The 23,014-nt window shown below is 32.9% G+C and overlaps 1 protein-coding gene across 1 annotated transcript; it reads left to right on the top strand.

Annotated features, from left to right (window-relative positions):
• The first annotated feature begins 12,603 nt into the window (after positions 1 to 12,603).
• Positions 12,604 to 14,859, top strand: LOC139890263 (uncharacterized). Its single transcript, XM_071873156.1, has 4 exons — positions 12,604 to 12,983; positions 13,140 to 14,330; positions 14,451 to 14,484; positions 14,584 to 14,859. Exons 1-4 carry the CDS (start codon positions 12,604 to 12,606, stop codon positions 14,857 to 14,859), a joined length of 1,881 nt encoding a protein of 626 aa, XP_071729257.1.
• The last annotated feature ends 8,155 nt before the right edge of the window (positions 14,860 to 23,014 follow it).

Below are 23,014 nucleotides of genomic sequence, written 5' to 3' on the forward strand. Positions count from 1 at the left end.
ATGTTGATGGGGTTGCTAATCTCACACTTAATGTTTAACGTGGTATAGTATTTTGCATATATATTCTATTGAAAAAGTGGTGAAGACGTTGTACTCCCCTATGGTTGCAAGGCGTGTAATGGATGGTTTGCCGATTACGGTCCCTTCTAATCTCGTTCTGGAGCCATCCTTGTTCAGTGCGTCCTTACTCCAAGTCGTGCTCCCGTCTTGTATGGTCTCGATAGTCGTTTGTTCGACGTTTTATTCATGCAATCTATTCTACCAATTATCATACAGACTAAAACATAAAAGTAGTTATGCTCAAGGTTGGGCGTACAGACATAATAATGTAATAATGTGTCATAAGATCACAAGCAATCGTAAAATAGAGCAGAGAATTAGGGAAAGTCATGACTGATCTGGATGGTAGGGGAGAGAATAAGATATGCTCGTGTGGGGCCTTGTTGGGTTCCTTAAAGATGATTGCCCCTCATCGGTCATCTCCTCATCGGTAGTGAATTGTCGTGCTAACTCCGAAGTGTTATGCCCGAAGATATCCTAGACTGAACCTCGTCTGAACGCGCAATCAGTCCTGTGAGTGATGAGGTGCTCATGTGAATCATAGGCCCTGTACGCCATCCCTGTCCTTGTTCCAGATCTCTACCCCAATCCATGTTCATACCCATTCCTCCCATACCCTATGTAACATCCTCAGCCATATACTGGCTCGCAGCCTGATCCCATACGGATGTTTGAGCAGCGACGCATGTATCTCTATGTGTGCTGACACGGGTTGTTCCAAAAATGCTGTTGACCAAATCCTCGGCCCCTGTACTCTGTTCCCTTGGAGGGGATGGAATGACCGTGTGCTGGGTGTAATGATGCTAAGGAGGAGACGGAGGTCGTGGATACTGATGACTAGGCCCTGCATCTCTAGGGTCTCTGTGGGCAAACATCAAAGGGTACTTGTGTGGGTACGGGGGAACATTAAGCTGTCTACCTGCATAATGCGTGAAATGATCCAGATTCTGAAATATCGCAGCCTTAGCGAACCACCTCTCTCGTATAGGCAAATCCCCGATATGGTAATGGTATGGCTCAAATCGCGGCCGATCTCCCTGACCTACTGATGAATGTCGGTGGGTTTCAGTGGGCCTTCCCTGCATGGTGGGATCATCCTCATCTCGTGGTTCCTGTGAACCTCACCGCCTCCTACCATCCATCGTTCTTGTGTCAGGTCTAAATTCTCTTATTCTCACCCCAGGCACTGTTCGATCTTCCGAGTCTGGGATTGCTGGATTAGCTGCAACTATCAACTGCTCATCCTCTATCTGAATGAACTGCCAGGTGTGCAGTAATCTATACCCTATCTCCTCTGACTCAGTTGCCCTTGTATAACCCAATCCTTCAACAATACCCAAAACTTGCATCCGGCGAAGAAGTTTAGTGACAACGGCTCCCAAAACTGGTGCAACTGAACTCGGGGCATTCTTTTCATTTGAGCTAGGAGGTATGCAAGCCGCATATTCTGGTTGGATCATGGCTTGCATTAGGCGCATATCATTAATGGTGACAGCTCGGCCATGTTGGGTTTTTGGGTGAAGAGTTTTGACGATGAGGTGGTGGAGAATGCGATGAACGGGATTAGTAAAATTTTAGGCCTTTTTACTTGACCTCTAGGCTTCATTGTCGGAGGTGTAGGTTTGCAAAAAAGATTGATGATCGATTGGGTTCAGGGTGGTGTATCCTTTCTTAAACACTGATCGGTTAACGTGAGATCTTTTGTATAATTCTAGGTGAACGGCGAACTGTGCAAGAGTCAGGTGATATATTTGGTTTTGGTGGCGGAAATGGATACATTGATGACTGTTATATTCTTCCGAGTCAACGTTTTCTTCGAATCTCCATGTTGCCATAAACTCTGCAAACGGTTCCTGATACACCCGTTCGTTGATATCAAACAGCTTTTGCCAAGCGCTTTTAGTTTTTCTGCGTGCCGTAAAACTCAAGATTTGTCTTAGCTCATCAGCCCACCCACACTGCTCCATTATCTCCCAGTTGATGTACTTGTTGGAGCTCTTTTGCTTATTTATCCAATTTTCTCATAAATGGCTCGTATTCCGTCTGGTTATCTTGCCCGTGAATGGAGCGGGGCAACTTGTACTCTTCTGGTAGATAATTAGCCATCTGCAAGAGTCAAATAATGTAGGTTATGTTCCAAAATAATAAGACTTATAATAACACTTAGAAAAAAAAATCAAAGTGAGGGCTTTAAAAATGGCATTTTCCATATCCCTGTTATCGACAATTATAGGTAAAATTACCGCAAACAATATATAATCTTACTATAAACTCATTTCTAAGCAAAATTTAAAGCATACCCGTGATTGCAACAAAAATGTTGAAAATAATAATTGTATAATCAATTTTGATCAAAGTAAGATGATACAATGATTCTAATAACCATTTTTAATTACCTTAAATATTTTTAAACATCAAACTTATAATTTCCTTAAGTCAAGGTTTAAGACCATTTTTATCGAATAATATTCAGTTTGATTAAAACGTACAAAATAAGAAAAATCAAAGACTAGGCTCAAATTTCATTTGTAAGTCATTGATATCCTAATTTAGGCTAATTTCCAAGTCATCCTAAGTTTTAAAATTGTTTTAACTATAGGAAAAACTTAAAGCCTAATTTTGTATAGTTTTCTCAAAACTTCAATTTTTAATCAAACAATCCTAAATTGTTCCAAAACTAGTTTCTAAGTCTACTAGATGAATCCATAAGCCTAAATTGGCTAGCAAAACATTAAATTTTCAAATATTTCACCAATTTCTAGCCTAAAACTCAAACTAACGAATCGAAAGCTTAAAGTGAACCACAATGCCTCAATCGAACTTAAAAACTAACACATATCAATCACATTGTCTAACTAAGCATATAGAAAATCAAAATTGGGCATAAAACATGAATTTTTACAAAAGTCAAAAATTTGACTTTGAGTAAAAACTCAATTTTTAACCGTGAAAGAGTACCTTATGTGCGAAATTGACAACGGAAACGCGTTTAGGAGGCACGAGAGACTTAGATTAGTGCTTTGAATCGTTGAAATTTGCCAAAAAATGATGTGTGTGTGTGTTCTTGAACCGTCGGCCGAAGGAGAAGGGAGGAAGAAGAGAAGAGAAAAAGAAAAGAAAAAGAAAAGGAAAGGAGGAAGAAAAGGGAGAGAAAATTGGGTCCATGTGGCGCACGGGCTTATTTTCTCGACCCGACTCGCGATATTTTTTTGAAAAAATTTAAATTTTATCACTAAATTAAAAAGGGATTTATAAAATTTTGCTTTCAATTTTATTCCGGTTATTTTTACTACATAAACTAAAAAGACAAAAGAAAAAGACAAATGGACGGAGTAGAATAAAAATTTTATTTTATTATTAACACAAATTACACAGGTTTCACAACTAAGTTTCAGAAATGACGAGGAAAGAAAGATAAATTCAAAGCTTCTTTGACCATCCAGAGTAAATCAGTGGAGTGTACTGAAAATATTTCAAAATCACTTAGCATTGTACGCTCACGCTTTTGTAAATCTCCGATGTTGTCCATAAGTTTAACCAAAGCCCTTCTAACTTTTTTAATATTTGAAATTCCATCCCTAGGTCCAGTATCTCGATAATTAAGTTTGAAAAGAAGTTTTGACACTGTGTCTTGAAATAAAAGATCTTTCGCGCAGTCAGGATCACCGGTATTAAATTTAAAGTTTTCATATATTTCCTGAATAATCATTCTTTGCGGAGTTGTAAATGGAAATTATGACATAGTGAGGATTTGCACGAGTTCAGAATATATTTCCTTTCTCTTTGTGAAGAAATTATGATGTATTCTTTCCTCGGTTGAATCCGGAAAAACTTCGATTAATCGTTTGATGAGAAATGAGGCTGGATCAAAGTAGAAGAAATCTCGATCTCCATATTTTGAAATAGGGTTAGGTTTTTTGCTTTCAATCCAAAATTCTAATCAGAAATCATTGCGGTGACATGACGGTTGATATGAATTTGAGAAAATTCCTTATCACTGATGTGAGATAGAAAATTGACGAATGACTCTAAATCGAATTTGAGGTCAATTTCTGCATCCCGATACTTGAAAAAAATATAATCCCCACATTCTTTTAATAGTTTGTGAAGAGAACGAACTTGATCACGCAACTCTTTTAATAGATTTACTTGAAACTTCGAAAACGGGAAATCTGAGGAATAGAGGTGCCTAGCGAATTCTCTATAGATGTCTAATCTTCTGTTAGGATTTAACAGATTTCCAGTAAACGGAGCTTTTGACTTATCAATGTGTCATTTCTCTTTCGGATTATATTCAAACAAGTCTGGATATTTGAAAATAGTTGGGTATTCTTCCCGTATTTCATCTTCCATAATGAGGAGTACGTTAAGACTGAGCCTCCCTTTTGGATCGTGAAGAGGGTCGAATTCTGGTTCATTTGAGTAAAACTTATCCAAAAGCAATGAACTCTCTAAGTCGGATGAGGTTATCTGGCTTCTTGGACTACAAGGATCAAGAATTAATTCTTGACGAGATTCATTAGGGTTCAGATTCATTTTGGTTTTATATTTATAAAGAAAAACTTCTCCGGTTTCCGAAGTTGTGGGAGAGCAACTGCCTTTCGCACTTTCTTCGTAATCGGTTAAGATTGAACTGGAATCTACAGAAATTAATACCATAATTAATATTTTATTTTTATAGTTTTAAAAGGGTTTACTATAATGGTGACTTTAAATCCTATACCGACAAACTCCCTGTTTATTAAGCATGTGCGTTTCTTACCAATTTATCTTTGAAACAAGTGGCCAGGCCGACAACGGAGAGGCAGGATCCTTTTGGTTCCAATATAATTGGAGACTGTTTGGAAAATCCAACAACTAAGTCCGTGTATAATTGTCTTTCTTAGACACCACTCAAGAATCTTAGATATCTTAATAGAATCAACGATTACCTTAACAAACAGAAAATTCGATCCCCGGCAGCGGCGCCAAAAACTTACTCTATTTTATGATATGGCCAAAATGGACGGTTTTATTTGTGCGGTGTCGTTAGGTCGCAACACGTCAGAATTAGTTACCAAAATAGAGTAATGTTTTTATTATTTATATTTAGCTGGGGTTTCCTAGCTATAACTCACCTACTTGTCTTCCTTTTAACGAGTAAGTGGTAAATGTAACTCAGGTTCGTATTTTTGTATGTTTGCTCAGTAACGTGGGACAAAAGTGCCTATTAGTTAATCCTGGTGACAAGTGGTGATAGATTAAGATTAACTACTAATAATAATGTAACTATAAAGATAAAGATGGATATGTATGAACAATACAATCATGATGGGGAGCTATCACGAGAGTTTAACTTCTTAGAATAAACACTAAACCTCAATTAACTGGGCTATGAACCTAACTGATTTGTCACTAAGACTTTAGGCTTTGAAGATTCTGGCTAAGACGGATATCCCTAGTCCCAACGTTAACCTTAGAAGGTTTAAACGACCTTATGGATAAAATCCTAGGTACATGAACAAAGTGGTATATCCCTAAAGGAAAGCCTCAACTTTTCTTAATCCTAGTTGGTCTGACTATAGTAATATTCCACCACTTAATACTAAGCTATGCCTTAACATTAACAGATGTGCAATCTTAGATATTCTAAGGTACTGATAATTGGATCAGAGGTCTGTCCTTTGGAATCACTTACTCAACCCCGGATCATCTTACAACATCTCAAGAACGGTGCTTCTGACGCGAATTGTGCTTCTGAGCAAGTCAGTGTTCACTGAACTGTATATTGCCTACTCTAGTCACAACCTAAATGGGCAGCTCTTCTTTGACGAATAAATGGTTATTCGTACGTAGGTACTATATCCCTATTGTGACGTTAAGCACACATAACTACTTACCTTGTATCCTAGGGTTGATCAAGTCCTAATACTAGGTTATAGCCACGTGTATAAGCGGAAAGGGTGATCCGAAAATTAAACTTCTAACCATCAAGGTTTCAGCATAACAATAGCATAAGTTTCAGATAAAGTATTCAACACATAATAAACATTTGCAATGGATAGATAAGCATGCAAGATGAAAGCAACTTAAAGTAACAAGATATCTTTATTTAAGGAAAGCGTTCACCGTTTACATACGAGATCTGGACCATTACAAGTGCTGACATCCTCAAGACCTCTCCTATTAAAATCTTCGGCGTTCGCCTCCGGGTACTTAATTTCCCGCTCGGAGGTGAGAAGGCCTTGAAAGCTCTAATGAGAGAAAGTGTATTGTAATGAGAGAGTGAGGAGAGGTGTGTTGAAAATGTATGAAACAAGCCTTTAAATAGAAGTGAAAAATGCCTGCAAATGTTCGGCAGGCCGTTTGGCCTGCCTGACTTGCTGAATTCACTGGGTCGTAACTTGGTTTCTTATTTTTCACCGTTTTCGTCCAAGAATCTTCGTTTTAGCTCCGATTTTCTTGATTCTTCTTGCATCGTCTTCGTAATTACTTTATCTATAAATTTAACCGAAAAAGCGATTATTTTGCCGACAAAAGTTTGGAATTTTATGCTTTTGGAACTTAATATCGAGGTTAAAAACGTGATTTTTTAGCCGATATCATTAGTGGTGGCCGGTGGTGGTTGACAGAGGGTGTTCAGGTAACCTTTTATTTTGCTACTATTTGTGGTTATTTGGGTTTGATTTAAGTTACCGTCTCCAAATATGGTAGCTCAAATTGTGGTAGATGATTGCAATTGTAAAGGTGTTTGCTTTGATCTGGTATGAGCACACCTTTAGCTCTAGTTCAATAATAAGAATTGAGAAATAAAAAGCTTGTATTGATGGTATATCATTTCTGAATTGGTGAAATTACAAACAACTGTAACTCCTATTTATATAACAAGAAAACTAACGAGTATAATTAAAAAAAAGGCAATGAGCCTTCTTTTTTGGGCAACTGGTATATTTGGAATGAAGTAGTTGGGTTAGTTGTATCTTGATGGCTTCTTTTCTTCTTTATATTCTAACACGGACAACAAGGTATTTTTCACTACAAGAAAAACGATTTTTCCGGACAAGACCTTTCCAGACGACTAAAGTCGTTCGCAAAAAGCCACAAGCCGACAAAATTTATTGCCTTTTCTGTTTGCTTTTTCCAGATTGTTTGACCAGAGTTTCCCCGACGACCCCAATGTCGTCCGAAAAGATGGGATCCAATTATTGTACCGTAAAAAATTGGCTCCAAAAGAGAATAGTTTTCGCGGGCTTTTTTCTCCGGATGACAAGTCGTCTGGGAAACCTTTGGGGACGATTTATCGTTTGGAAATACATTTTGGGACGACCGTTCAATTTGCCTACTTATACCTCATCCTCAACACATATTGAACACATATCTAACACACATCCAACACTTAAACTGCACTATCACACTTCCAAACTCAAAATGGTGACCCTTTCGCCGATGATTGTCTCAATCGAAGTGTATTACGAAAGTGAATTTCGTAATGAAATGAAAGTTTATGATTATACGCGTGGTTCAAAAGCTACGTTCAAAAACATTGACGTTCGCAACGTTGGTTTAGATGAGCTTTTAACCTTTTTGAAAGAAAATGTTCCGTTCGAACACACGGACGTCTTGTTTTATGAAGATGACTGTGTTCTGAAATTGTCCGCCACATATCTCCGTACCGACGATCAGTGGAACGGTATAAAAGAAACCCTAAGTTGGCGTTCTGATCGCATTTCTCTTTATTTGGTTTTGGAAGACGAAAACACTTTTTTAACTTTCCTTTAAGTTAGTTAGTTAACTTGGGTGGATTTGTATCGTTTGTATTTCTGTATCGTTTGTATTTGTATCGTTTGTATTTGTGTCTCGTTTGTAATTGTATCGGTTGTATTAGTTCTGTTGAATGAAATTGTTATGTTGTTGTCATTTGTTTTGAATGAAAACGGATTGTAAGTAGATAAATCTGTTATTATATATAAAGAGATATTTAAGTAGACAAACGAATTTTTTTGAATTAAACACAACAAACGACAAACATTAAATTAATATAATACAAAGTTATCGAATTTAAACACACTTACTGAATTAAACACACTTACTGAATTAAACACTCTTACTTATCAGACGTCGTCCTACATATCCTTCAAGCACACGACTAAAATTAAACACACTTACTAAATTTAAACACACTTACTGAATTAAACACACTTCAAGCACATGACTACAAAGTTACTGGTATTGAAACACACTAATAACGACGACGAGGATGACTACGAGCATCCGATTTAGTGGACGAACTTTCAGAACCTGAGCTCGATGCTGCCGATGTTTCAGAAATGAAGGACCGATCGATAGGTAACGTGGTTATCGGACGTCGTCCCACCAGACCTTCAACCGCACCAATACTAGTAAATAGACGGTTCAGAAATGCTCCGTACGGAAGATGAGGTCTTGTTTCTGCATAACGAAGTTGATTCATTCGGGAAGCGACCAAATGAGCAATATTTACTTGGATGTTGTGAGTTATGCACCAGTGAAGACATGCTTCGATCATTGACAATCGAGTGACGTTTGGTTCGCGGTGGTACATGTTACTCCTAATAAGTGCATTTCTTATAGCAATATTGACGAAGGTATTCGTCAAGGATGCCTGAACGTTCTATAGTTCTGAATGGAACCGCAATACAACACACAAGTATGGCCATGTCATATTTTGAAATATCCTGAGGAAGAGCTTCGAGGTCTTCACTGGGAAAATAGTTATTTTTACCTTCAAATGGTACGCCCAATATCATACCAAATTGTTCAAGAGTATACTCGTGTTGCCTGTCATAGATTTGAAACCTCACCAATTGTTCATTAGTGAATTCAAAGTTGGAATAGAATTGATACACGAGAGCAGGAAAAAAAACTTATGAAGCAAAAGGAAAGGAAGCCAACCCATTATTCTGAATTCACGATCGATCTCTGGAAAATCTTGTAGTCTGACTTGTCGACCTTCACTAATAGGTCTATTATTTGTTGGTTGATTCATAGTGTGATTGCAGAGATAGAGATAGAGAGACTTGAATGGGTGGATATGGATGAAAAGAGTGTGTATGGCTACTCATTAAGTAGATCCACAAAGTTTTCTCGGATGACCCAATGTCGTCCGGAAAGATATGATCCAATTATTGTACCGGAAAAAATGGCTCCAAAAAAAGGAAAGTTGTTTCCCACTGCACAATCGAGGGGGTGTATTTATAAGGGATTGAAGCACTTATTTGAACGAATCCAGTGGTCATGAATTAAAATCACATATTGAATACAGCTTTATGCAGAGCATCTCTGCCTAACACAAATTTATGCAGAGCATCTATGCTCAACACAACTTTATGCAGAGCATCTCTGCTTAACACAGCTTTATTACAAGAATCCAATGTTAAAATTACACGATTTATTGAAAATTAAAATTACACAGTTTATTAAAATACAACAATTTATTGAAATTCAAAATACAACAATAACACAATTTAAGCATTCAAAGTTGGTCATGAATGTGGTGGTGGTGGATTAGATGATGGAAGGCTGGCGTCAATATCAAGCATGAAGATGCATTGAAATAGTGGAAACTGAAATACTAGAAACTGAAATTAATTATGAGACTACAAACTAATACTGAAACTGAAATACTAGAAACTGAAATACTAGAAACTGAAATTAATTCTGAAACTACAAACTACAACACAATACTTCCATAGGTGATTACATCGATTAGTTGAAAATGAAATACGACACAAATGCTACAAAAGTACAAATTAACATCAGTTTCAACATTTTTGCTTGACGTTTTGCGGTTTTGAGTGAACGTTCTAGATCTTTTTTGGACCTTAACAATTCTGGTATCACCTCAAGCGCCCTCTCAGACTAGAGCGGATCAATCCAAATTTTTCGTTTTCTATAAAGTGCAGACATCAAGGTGCCGAACCTACCACCACAACCATAATATCGTCGACTGTACTGGTACTCATCAGTCAAGCAAGTTTTAAGAACCATCTTTGAACTACAAGATCGACAAAATTTCACAGGCAAAGTTTTCACTGGACCATAATGGTAATTATCAGCCATATTGTTGCAGTCATCTAGTGTTGTGATTGGTGGGGTAGTTATATAGAAGAATTTTCTCGCACAAAAAGCCATCATCTGTTTTCCCGCCAAAAATTTCACACCAAATGTTTCCCGCCAAAGATTTGACATCACATGTGACGCGGATGACGATGATGACGATGATGACGATGATGACGATGATGATAATGATTACGGTGATATGTGACGATGATGATAACGGATTAATTTAACGATGACGATGACGATGATAACAGATTAATTTAACGATGACGACGATGATGATAATTAGGTTTTAATTAGGATTTAATTTATATAATTTATAAGTAATTAAAAAATTATTTAAGTGATTAAAATTAATTTTTAATTAAATAAAATTAATTTTTAATTAAATAAAAGTAATTTTTAATTAATTAAAAGTAATTTTAAAAGTAAATTTATAATTTAAAAGTAACTAAAAATAATATTTAAATAATTAAAAATTATTTAGAAGTAATTTTTGATTACATACTTAAGTAATTATATAGATTTTATTAATAAATAATTTCACCAAATAAATAATAAATACTTAAGTAATTAATAATTTTTGATTGAAATTAATTAATTATTTAAAAATTTCACCAAAAAAATGGCGGTGCACTTTTCGTTTCCCTCCAGTTCACCTTTCCAGACGACAAGTCGTCCGGGAAAAAATTTGGCCAAAAAGCTGTACCTGGAGCAATCTGTCGCCATTTACCAAAAAAAAAACCACTCCCAAACTCTTCAAGAACTCCGGCGATTTTGAGGTATTTCGAATCAAATTCAACCAAATCCAACTCTAATAATACTAACAAAGGTATGTTCTTCATTATTTTTGTTAAATCCAATTTTTTTTTTTGCTTATTTTAGTTAAATCCGAATTTTTATGAACCAATTTGAGTTATTGCTATTAAATTCGAAATTTGTGTTTATGTTTTGAAGATTGTTGTGTGTGATTATGTTTATGCTCAAGAAAAACATGCTTTGACTTATTGCTATTAATTAAATCCGAATTTTGCTTATGTATGTTGATTATGTTTGTTATATAGGTTGAAAATTAATATTTTTTTAATTAATATAAACTGAAAATTAAGTTATGTTTGATGGGTTTGATGATGAAAGTTGTATGTTTAGTTTGTATAAGTATAAGTGTAAATGTTATTGTTTATGTTTATGTTTATGCTTATTGTTTTATGAACATTGTTAGGTTTAGTGGTTAATTTCGGAATAGTTGTACCTTAGGTTCGAAATTAATCAATCCTATAGAATACCCATCCAAGGTTAATTTATTAGAAATTAACTTTGGAAGGTCCCCTTTTTGGGACTGCTTTCTGTGTATTTTATCTCTTTTAGGATGTGGATGCGTATAACTTATTTACTAGTTACAAAAATTTTGGTACACATTTTCCCTTTACTCCTACAAATATGAGTTTAATACGACATATTTGGGGAGTTTAGGGGAAATGTTGCCGAATTTTTGCTAACTATTAAATTAGTTGTGCGCATCCATAGTTGGACAAAACATTCAGAGAGTGGGTTAGGTTGCCTTCCATAGTTGGACCACCCGGCTTTGATTATACATATATTAAGTGTTTTTAATTTTAAAGTTTTCTGCTGTTTTAAACTTGATTTAATTAGGGAATATCTATGACGATTGATAAGAGGTGGACTACTATACGACATACATTTAATCCTGACTTTATTAAAGGTCTTAATGCATTTATTGAGAGGTGTAACAACAATTTGGATTCACACGGTAAGTGTAGTTGCCCATGTAAACATTGTGGTAATACGGTTTTTCTTAAACCTAAACATATAAAAGCCCATATAACTAGATATGGGTTTGAACCCTCTTATACCATATGGCGGCATCACGGTGAACTATCACAACCACCCAAAGTACACAACACAACGGACCCTCTAAGAAATTTCTTGCACGATATTCAGTTGGAGGAAGTTCCTAATTTTGAGGACGAAGGTCCGAATGACGATGAGACTATGAATGACACGACCACAACTGCTCTTCATAATTTAATTGACTCCACCCAAACCGAGGTATATCCCGATAGCAAGTTGTCCTCATTAGAGTTTTTAGCCAAGTTAACACACATTAAGGTCTTGAACAAATGGACGAATACTTCATTCGACCAATTGTTGGAATTACTCATACAATCACATCCCCCAGATAACACGATTCCAAAATCGTTTTACGAAACTAAGAAGTGGATGAGAAAGATCGGTTTAGGGTATCAAGCGATACATGCTTGTAAGAATAATTGTTGTTTGTTTTATAAAGAATACCAGGATTTGGAAAACTATCCAATATGTAAAGAGAGTAGATAGAAAGATGAACGCACAACGGGGAAAAAAGTTCCTAATAAAGATTTGCGTTATTTTCCAATAACTCCAAGACTAAAACATTTGTACAGTTCCAGATACACTGCAAAGGATATGACTTGGCATGCTACTGGGCGGTGCAATGAAGAGGGTAAGATGCGTCATCCGGTAGATGGTCGAGCTTGGAAAGAAATCGACAAAAGATATCCGAATTTTACACGTGAACACAGAAACGTTCGACTAGGGTTGGCTGCTGATGGTTTCAATCCATTCGGCAACATGAATAATCCTTACAGCATGTGGCCAGTCATATTATTAACGTACAATACGCCGCCGTGGATATGTACGAAAGAAAGTTCTCTCATGTTGACTCTGTTAATTCCTGGTCCTAAATTACCTAGAAAAGATATTGATGTTTACTTGAGGCCTTTAGTTGATGAACTGAAGATTTTATGGTCCGAAGGGGTTGTTACACATGACTCAGTTACAAACACGTATTTTCAAATGAAAGCAATGCTTATTTAGACCATAAACGATTATCCTGCCCGTAGTAGTTTGTCCGGTTGGAGTGGCCAAGGCTATAAAGCATGCCCTACATGTAACGAGGATACTCCTGCTATGCGTGTGAAAAACAAAATTGTTTTTTTCAGTCACAGACCGAACCTTGAATCGAATCACCCATACAGAGAAAGCTTAGAATTCAATGGTAAGGTTGATCATACCTCTAAACCTAGAAAGTACAAAGTAACTGATATCGAAAACCAACTTACAGATTTGTTGCCAGTTGGTAATCCCGATAAAAATCATACAAATGTTGGTGAAAAAAGAAAACGTCCCCCTAATTGTCGTCACAACTGGACTAAAATTTCTATTTTTCAGGAACTTAAGTATTGGAAATATCTTCCACTGCAACACAACTTGGATGTCATGCATATTGAAAAAAATGTGTTGGAGGCTATTTTGGGTACCTTATTAATGAATGACAAGTCCAAAGACATTCACAATGCACGAGTTGACTTGGAAAAATTGGGTATTCGAAAAGATTTGTGGCTCAAACCTAACACCAAAAGTAAAAAAGATGGGCAATTCTTCAAACCTCTTCCCAAATACTCTTTAAAACCCGAAGACAAGGTAAGTTTTTGTAAATTCATTAAAGAAGTAAAACTTCCAGATGGGTTTGGATCAAACTTCAGGCACAAAGTAAACAAGGATAATACCAACATTACGAACATGAAATCTCATGATTGCCATATCATGATGCAACGATTATTACCGGTCGGAGTTAACGCGTTTTTGGACGAAACCATCTCTACACCAATAATGCAGCTATGCGCATTCTTTAAGCAAATTTGTGCTCGAGAGTTAATGGTGGCAGACATGTTGAAAGCTCAAAAACAATTGATTAAACTGTTATGTACTCTCGAGTTAATTTACCCTCCCACTTTTTTTGACATAATGATTCATTTGGTGATGCATTTACCGGAAGAGGCTATATATGGAGGGCCTGTTTACATGAGGTGGATGTATCCAATTGAGAGATACATGAAAAAACTCAAAAATTATGTTAGAAATAAAGCTAAGCCTGAAGGTTGTATAGCTGGGGGGTACGTTGCTGATGAAGCATTAACTGCATGTTCAATGTCTCTTGAAGGTATACAGACGAGATTTAATCATCCTGACAGATATGCGGACGAGCCAATTAGGTCATGTGAGTTTCGTGTGTTCAACTCGTTATGTAAATTTATCAGTAAAGGTGTGTTCAAATCTCTGGCCCGGGATGTTCAGGATAAACTTCACTGGTATGTACTCGACAATTGTTCTGACATCGAAGAATACAAACAGTAAGTCATTATACTAAAATATGAATTTTTAATGACTTAACTGTGTAAACGTTGATCATACTAACAATTCTCTTTGAACATTTACAGTTAGTTTAAAGCAGAGAACCCCAATATAGACAGGAAAACAAATTTTCCTAGTTGGTTCACCAACCAGGTAAACTCATTATGTGTGTGTATATATATATATATATATATATATATATATATATATATACATAAATTTAATTTACGTTTGATAACTATTTTTTAATAGATACGTGAACTACGATCAGTTGACGGATCGAAGTATAGCGATGAATTGATCTGTCTATCTGAAGTACCGGTGGGTACCTCAAACCATTACAGTGCCTGCAATGTGAATGGTGTCAGGTTTGTGGTTAGCAATAGTGATGATCGACGCACAACACAAAATAATGGAATTGCAACACTCGCAGATGTCGGTGCTCGTGTCTCTAAGTATTATGGTCGGTTGAAAGATATTGTTGAGTTGCATTATGGTGGTGCATTTAGTGTTGTGTTATTCAGATGACGGTGGTTCAAAACTGAGAACACCCAGAATCGTAAACGTACAGTTAAAGTGAATAACATAACTAGTATTGACACGAAAGATGAGTGGTACGAAGATGATCAACACATTTTTGCAACACAAGCTCAACAAGTCTTTTACATCGACGATCCTTCACAAACCTCTAGCAGCTGGAAGGTCATTCATGAGGTACATCATCGAAAACTCTGAGATATGGACATTATCGAAGACACCATACGGGATGTTGTACACGAAACCAATTCATTCGATCTTAGCCTTGATGCTGATTTAGATAATATGACTTATACAAGTATGAGTGTACCCGTAGAATCAATACCAATTCAGTTTAATCCACCAACACATGAAGTTAATGATGATGATGAAGTTGATGATGATGATGATGATGACATTTGTGATGATGATGATGATGATGTAGTGGCTGACGATGAGCTAAATCCCCAAATTCCTCTAAATGAAGCTTACTCTAGCGATGATGATGATGATTATTGATGTGTAATTCTTGTCATTTATCAAAAAACGCTTGTTGTTGTAATCAAATGTTTAATATTTTTATGAATGTTATTTCTATGAATGTCTTTTTAAATTTTTCGCATGAAATATATGTATATGTATACACACACAAACACACACACACACACATATATATACATATATAATGTATATATATATATATATATATATATATATATATTTATATATTTATATATATATATATATGTATAAATGTATATGTATATATCATTGTTCTATTCACTTTATTTGTATTTATGCAGATGAATTTCTTTGCTCTCATTTTCCTAATGATTGGTGCTGGGGCCGATGGCCAAGATAACGATCCACAACCTAATGCAAGGGGTAAACGGGGAAAAACAAAAAACATAGGTTTAAGAAAATTGAGAGATGCTCACGGACGACTCGACATTGACTTTGATTTTACGTTGAGAACCGTTAATCCGATAGGCCCTAATAGTTCAATGTTTGTTAATTTTATAGCTAGTGTTGTTAGGTCCCCAAAGTTCCCGAAACATTACACGTGTTGGGCGGATGTGCCAAGTTCTTCAAAAGAATTAGTTTGGATTAATATCCGTGTAAGTTTAACTAATTAGTACATATACATATACATATACATACATATATACACGTATATACATATATACATGTATATATATACACGTGTATATATATACGTGTATATATATATATATATATATATATATATATATATATATATATATATATATATGCGTTTCTTATATACAATCTTCTAATATATCTATTATTATTTTTTCGTAGAATTTCTTTAAAATTGAAACTTGGCTAGAATCGGAGAGAGAACAACAAGTCCGAGCTGCTATTAACAAGATAGCGGGGGATAGATGGAAAACGGAAAAAGTGAACAACAAGGTTATTACAAAAACCTTGTAAACGACTTTCCTAATGATATGAATTTTATTCGTTCCCACCCACCACCGGACATTGAAGCCGAACTCTGGAATCCTTTTGTTGACTTGATGCTTAACGAAGAATACCAAAAGCGTTATGAGCAAAATGCAAAAAACCGGTCTTGTGTCCAATACCACAGTTTGCATGGAAGCAAATCGATAGTTAAACATTTGGTAAATTACTTAAACCTCCTTGTTATTAATGTTTTACATAAATGATAAAATGTTAGAAAATATGTTATTTGATTTATATACATTTAAGTTATTTTTTGTGTGTTTGTAGAACGATAATTGTGACGACCCGGAAATTTTTGATCAAATTTAAACTTAAATCTAATATGATTTCGACAAGATAAGCAAAGTCTGTAATGTTGAGTTACAAAATTTTGAAACTGTTTACATGAATTCAGTTAACCTTTGACTATTACCAACGATTCACGAACTATTGTCTATAAATAAATATGTAAATATATGTATGTAAATATAAATATAAGAATATATATGGTATTTTGAATAAATAGGATACACTTTAATTAATTAGAAATAAAAATGTAAAATAACAAACAAAATTTAAGTACAATTAAAAAGAATATATACACACTTATACATGATATCATTGTCTATATGTATATTATTGATTCAATATCCAATAAATGTTATAATAGGATATATAATATAATTATTAAAATATTACATAGCTAATAAGATATAATATTAATATATTAAACTTAGTTGCAAATAAAAACACAATTACTATATTACTTTCAATATTAATAGTAATATATGTATTGATAATATTATTATACCTAACATATAGATATCAAAGTTGATATGTAAGAATTGCTATATCATTTTTATTATTAATATTGTTATCATTTATTATACTCCGTAATTGGTATGATTATTCGTATTAATAATAATAATAATAATAATATTATTAACAGTTTTATTATTATTGCTTATTATAAAATTTATTAAAATTATCATTTTTATTATTAATATCATCATATTATTATTATTATCATTATGTATTATTAGTATTATCTTATAAATAATATTGTGATTATTATTATTAATATAATTATTATTAAATAGTATTATTATTATTACTAAAAATTATTATTTTTATCATTATCATAATTCTTATTAATTTTATTATTGTTATTAATATTACTAGTATTATTTTATTAATATTATTATTATAATTTTACTAAGGAATATTAAAAGCATTATTATTATTATTTATATAGTTATATTTAATAATTATTAATAATAATTATATAATCTATATATAAAGTCAAGAAAATCGTACATTCTGTTTCATGTATCACTCAATCTGTAGTATGATTTTGTTTCTATCCTTAAGTTGGTACACATCCCAATCGAACGTACAGATTGTTGAAAACCCATTAAATTTTATATATTTTTTTTTTGACATATTATACGTGCTCGTGATCAAATGTCGACACATACATCACTTTATATATATTAATCAACCAATTCAAGCTATAAAACAAAATCATATGATCTTCCATCATCTTTAGCAATTATACAAATTCTGTAAACTGCCATTAATTGAGGAATTAAACAAGAAAAATGAAGAATATCAGGTAGCCTCTGTTCGTTTAATTTTTTTTCTAAAAAGCTTTAATTCGAATAAAATTGTAAAATGTAATAACACTGTTTTGTTAGGAATCTGATTTACAAACTTCCTGTAAAATTTCAATCTTCAATTTTTCATATCAAGTTCGAATTTGAAGGTCAAATTTTTATTTCAAAAAGTCAACTAAGTGTTCAAAGATCAAATTGGAGTTTTAGAAATTATTTCTGTTGAAATTAAGGATTCACAAAGTTTCTATTAAGGATTTAAAACATGTTTCATGTTGTATTTTAAACGTAAAACGATCTTTAATTCGAAATTAGAATTTAAGTTTATAAATGTTCTTAGCGACTGCAGCATTTTTTTTTCTTATTATTATTATTAACTGTTAATTCTGTTCAACAGAGGATTTCAGTTTCAAATACATGAACTAAATTAAAGCTATAAGGCTGTTATGGAAATGGCAGTTGATTTGTTGAAGAAGGAGAATAAATTAGATGAAATGGTTAAATAAAACTGGAATACGATTATATCAGAAAAGTATAATTGGAGCATTGGTTTAAGGGTGTTTTGTCTAAGCTAGAGGTCTCAGGTTTGAGTCTCGTCCCGGGCAGTTTATATCTTTTTAATACTTCTAAGGTATTATTTGATATTTTTTATTATTAAGTATTGTTATTATTATTATTATTATTATTATTATTATTATTATTATTATTATTATTATTATTATTATTATTATTATTATTATTATTATTATTATTATTATTATTATTGTTAATATAATTGTTATGGTTATTATTATGATTATTGTTGTTATAGTTATTATTAGCATTATTATTATTATCATATCTATATTTATAAGTATTATAATTATTGTTATCATTAGTATTAATAAGTATCATTTATATTATTATTATTATTATTATTAATATTATTAATAAAGTATTATTATCATTATTAGGATTATGATTATTATTATTATTAATTTTTCAATGAAAATAATAAAACTTATTACTAGTTTCATTAAAATTAATACTTGTATCATTTTATAATTGATAACATTATTATTAGTATCATTACTAGTAATATAATTATTGTTAGTATTACAATTACCATCATAAGTATCATAATCATTATTATTATTATCGTTATAAGTATGATTATTTATATTATAATGAGTATTACTAATATATAATTACTAAAATCATTATCATAAGTATCATTAATCGAAAAATTAATATTTAACAGTTATTATTATAAATAGCATTATTATTATCATTAATATAATTATTAACAATAATACCTTATTTAGTAATATTAGGTATTATAATCATTTTTATCAATATTAATATAATTTTAGTATTACTATAATTACTATATTTTTTTTTTACAAATGAATGATATATACGTATATAAAAATATATTTAATACATATAACATAACAAAATTACTAGTTTTATATACAAAATGAATATACGAGACGTATATATATTATTAATATAAAAATGATATAATTAGTAAATCATGTATATATAAACTTATTCGATTACGATTATGTATGTTAATATATATATATATATATATATATATATATATATATATATATATATATATATATATATATATATATATATATACAAATGATATAGGTTCGTGAATCCGAGGCCAACCCTACATTGTTCAATGTCGTCATATGTATTTTTACTACAAAATACAGTATCGTGAGTTTAATTTGCTCCCTTTTTTAAATGCTTTTACAATATATATATATATTTGGGACTGAGAATACATGCGCTACTTTTATAAATGTTTTACGAAATAGACACAATTAGGGAAATGGCCCCTAATTGACGCGAATCCTAAAGGTAGATCTATCAGGCCCAACGAACCCCATCCAGGGTATGGATGCTTTAGTACTTCGAGGTATTATTTGGTATATTAGCTGCGCGCTGTATACTGGGGGATATTCTATATGCATCTTGTTAAGGTCGGTTACCAGGTGTTCAATCCATATGAATGATTTTTATCTCTATGCAGTTTGCGAAATGCCTGATATGAGAATGATGTTTATGAAATATGAAAATCTTGTGGTCTATTAAAATGATGAAAATGAATGTTTATGATAAACTAATGAACTCACCAACCTTTTGGTTGACACTTGAAAGCATGTTTATTCTCAGGTTTGAAAGAAATCTTCCGCTGTGCATTTGCTCATTTAAAGATATTACTTGGAATCATTCATGGCATATTTCAAAAGACGTTGCATTCGAGTCATTGAGTTCAACAAGATTATTATTAAGTCAACTATAGTTGGATATATTATGAAATGGTATGCATGCTGTCAACTTTCGATGTAATGAAAGTTTGTCTTTTAAAAACGAATGCAATGTTTGTAAAATGTATCATATAGAGGTCAAGTATGAAATGTCCCGTTCTTATTGATTAAAAACGTTCCATATTAATTGATTTCGTTGCGAGGTTTTGACCTCTATATGAGACGTTTTTCAAAGACTGCATTCATTTTTAAACAAACCATAACCTTTATTTCATCAATAAAGGTTTAAAAAGCTTTACGTAGATTATCAAATAATGATAATCTAAAATATCCTGTTTACACACGACCATTACATAATGGTTTACAATACAAATATGTTACAACAAAATAAGTTTCTTGAATGCAGTTTTTACACAATATCATACAAGCATGGACTCCAAATCTTGTCCTTATTTAAGTATGCGACAGCGGAAGCTCTTAATAATCACCTGAGAATAAACATGCTTAAAACGTCAACAAAAATGTTGGTGAGTTATAGGTTTAACCTATATATATCAAATCGTAACAATAGACCACAAGATTTCATATTTCAATACACATCCCATACATAGAGATAAAAATCATTCATATGGTGAACACCTGGTAACCGACAATAACAAGATGCATATATAAGAATATCCCCATCATTCCGGGACACCCTTCGGATATGATATAAATTTCGAAGTACTAAAGCATCCGGTACTTTGGATGGGGTTTGTTAGGCCCAATAGATCTATCTTTAGGATTCGCGTCAATTAGGGTGTCTGTTCCCTAATTCTTAGATTACCAGACTTAATAAGAAGGGGCATATTCGATTTCGATAATTCAACCATAGAATGTAGTTTCACGTACTTGTGTCTATTTTGTAAATCATTTATAAAACCTGCATGTATTCTCATCCCAAAAATATTAGATTTTAAAAGTGGGACTATAACTCACTTTCACAGATTTTTACTTCGTCAGGAAGTAAGACTTGGCCACTGGTTGATTCACGAACCTATAACAATATATACATATATATCAAAGTATGTTCAAAATATATTTACAACACTTTTAATATATTTTGATGTTTTAAGTTTATTAAGTCAGCTGTCCTCGTTAGTAACCTACAACTAGTTGTCCACAGTTAGATGTACAGAAATAAATCGATAAATATTATCTTGAATCAATCCACGACCCAGTGTATACGTATCTCAGTATTGATCACAACTCAAACTATATATATTTTGGAATCAACCTCAACCCTGTATAGCTAACTCCAACATTCACATATAGAGTGTCTATGGTTGTTCCGAAATATATATAGATGTGTCGACATGATAGGTCGAAACATTGTATACGTGTCTATGGTATCTCAAGATTACATAATATATAATACAAGTTGATTAAGTTATGGTTGGAATAGATTTGTTACCAATTTTCACGTAGCTAAAATGAGAAAAATTATCCAATCTTGTTTTACCCATAACTTCTTCATTTTAAATCCGTTTTGAGTGAATCAAATTGCTATGGTTTCATATTGAACTCTATTTTATGAATCTAAACAAAAAAAGTATAGGTTTCTAGTCGGAAAAATAAGTTACAAGTCGTTTTTGTAAAGGTAGTCATTTCAGTCGAAAGAACGACGTCTAGATGACCATTTTAGAAAACATACTTCCACTTTGAGTTTAACCATAATTTTTGGATATAGTTTCATGTTCATAATAAAAATCATTTTCTCAGAATAACAACTTTTAAATCAAAGTTTATCATAGTTTTTAATTAACTAACCCAAAACAGCCCGCGGTGTTACTACGACGGCGTAAATCCGGTTTTACGGTGTTTTTCGTGTTTCCAGGTTTTAAATCATTAAGTTAGCATATCATATAGATATAGAACATGTGTTTAGTTGATTTTAAAAGTCAAGTTAGAAGGATTAACTTTTGTTTGCGAACAAGTTTAGAATTAACTAAACTATGTTCTAGTGATTACAAGTTTAAACCTTCGAATAAGATAGCTTTATATGTATGAATCGAATGATGTTATGAACATCATTACTACCTTAAGTTCCTTGGATGAACCTACTGGAAAAGAGAAAAATGGATCTAGCTTCAATGGATCCTTGGATGGCTCAAAGTTCTTGAAGCAAAATCATGACACGAAAACAAGTTCAAGTAAGATCATCACTTGAAATAAGATTGTTATAGTTATAGAAATTGAAACAAAGTTTGAATATGATTATTACCTTGTATTAGAATGATAACCTACTGTAAGAAACAAAGATTTCTTGAGGTTGGATGATCACCTTACAAGATTGGAAGTGAGCTAGCAAACTTGAAAGTATTCTTGATTTTATGAAACTAGAACTTTTGGAATTTATGAAGAACACTTAGAACTTGAAGATAGAACTTGAGAGAGTTCAATTAGATGAAGAAAATTGAAGAATGAAAGTGTTTGTAGGTGTTTTTGGTCGTTGGTGTATGGATTAGATATAAAGGATATGTAATTTTGTTTTCATGTAAATAAGTCATGAATGATTACTCATATTTTTGTAATCTTATGAGATATTTCATGCTAGTTGCCAAATGATGGTTCCCACATGTGTTAGGTGACTCACATGGGCTGCTAAGAGCTGATCATTGGAGTGTATATACCAATAGTACATACATCTAAAAGCTGTGTATTGTACGAGTACGAATACGGGTGCATACGAGTAGAATTGTTGATGAAACTGAACGAGAATGTAATTGTAAGCATTTTTATTAAGTAGAAGTATTTTGATAAGTGTATTGAAGTCTTTCA

The sequence above is a fragment of the Rutidosis leptorrhynchoides genome, chromosome 2 (genome assembly GCF_046630445.1).
Source record: "Rutidosis leptorrhynchoides isolate AG116_Rl617_1_P2 chromosome 2, CSIRO_AGI_Rlap_v1, whole genome shotgun sequence".
Classification (NCBI taxonomy): Eukaryota; Viridiplantae; Streptophyta; class Magnoliopsida; order Asterales; family Asteraceae; genus Rutidosis; species Rutidosis leptorrhynchoides.

Coding starts and splice junctions, on each gene's coding strand:
- LOC139890263 (XM_071873156.1), top strand. CDS start 12,604: ATGACTTGGCATGCTACTGGGCGGTGCAATGAAGAGGGTAAGATGCGT. Junction 12,984..13,139: donor CATGACTCAGTTACAAACAC/GTATTTTCAAAT, acceptor TGTTTTTTTCAG/TCACAGACCGAACCTTGAAT. Junction 14,331..14,450: donor GACATCGAAGAATACAAACA/GTAAGTCATTAT, acceptor CAATATAGACAG/GAAAACAAATTTTCCTAGTT.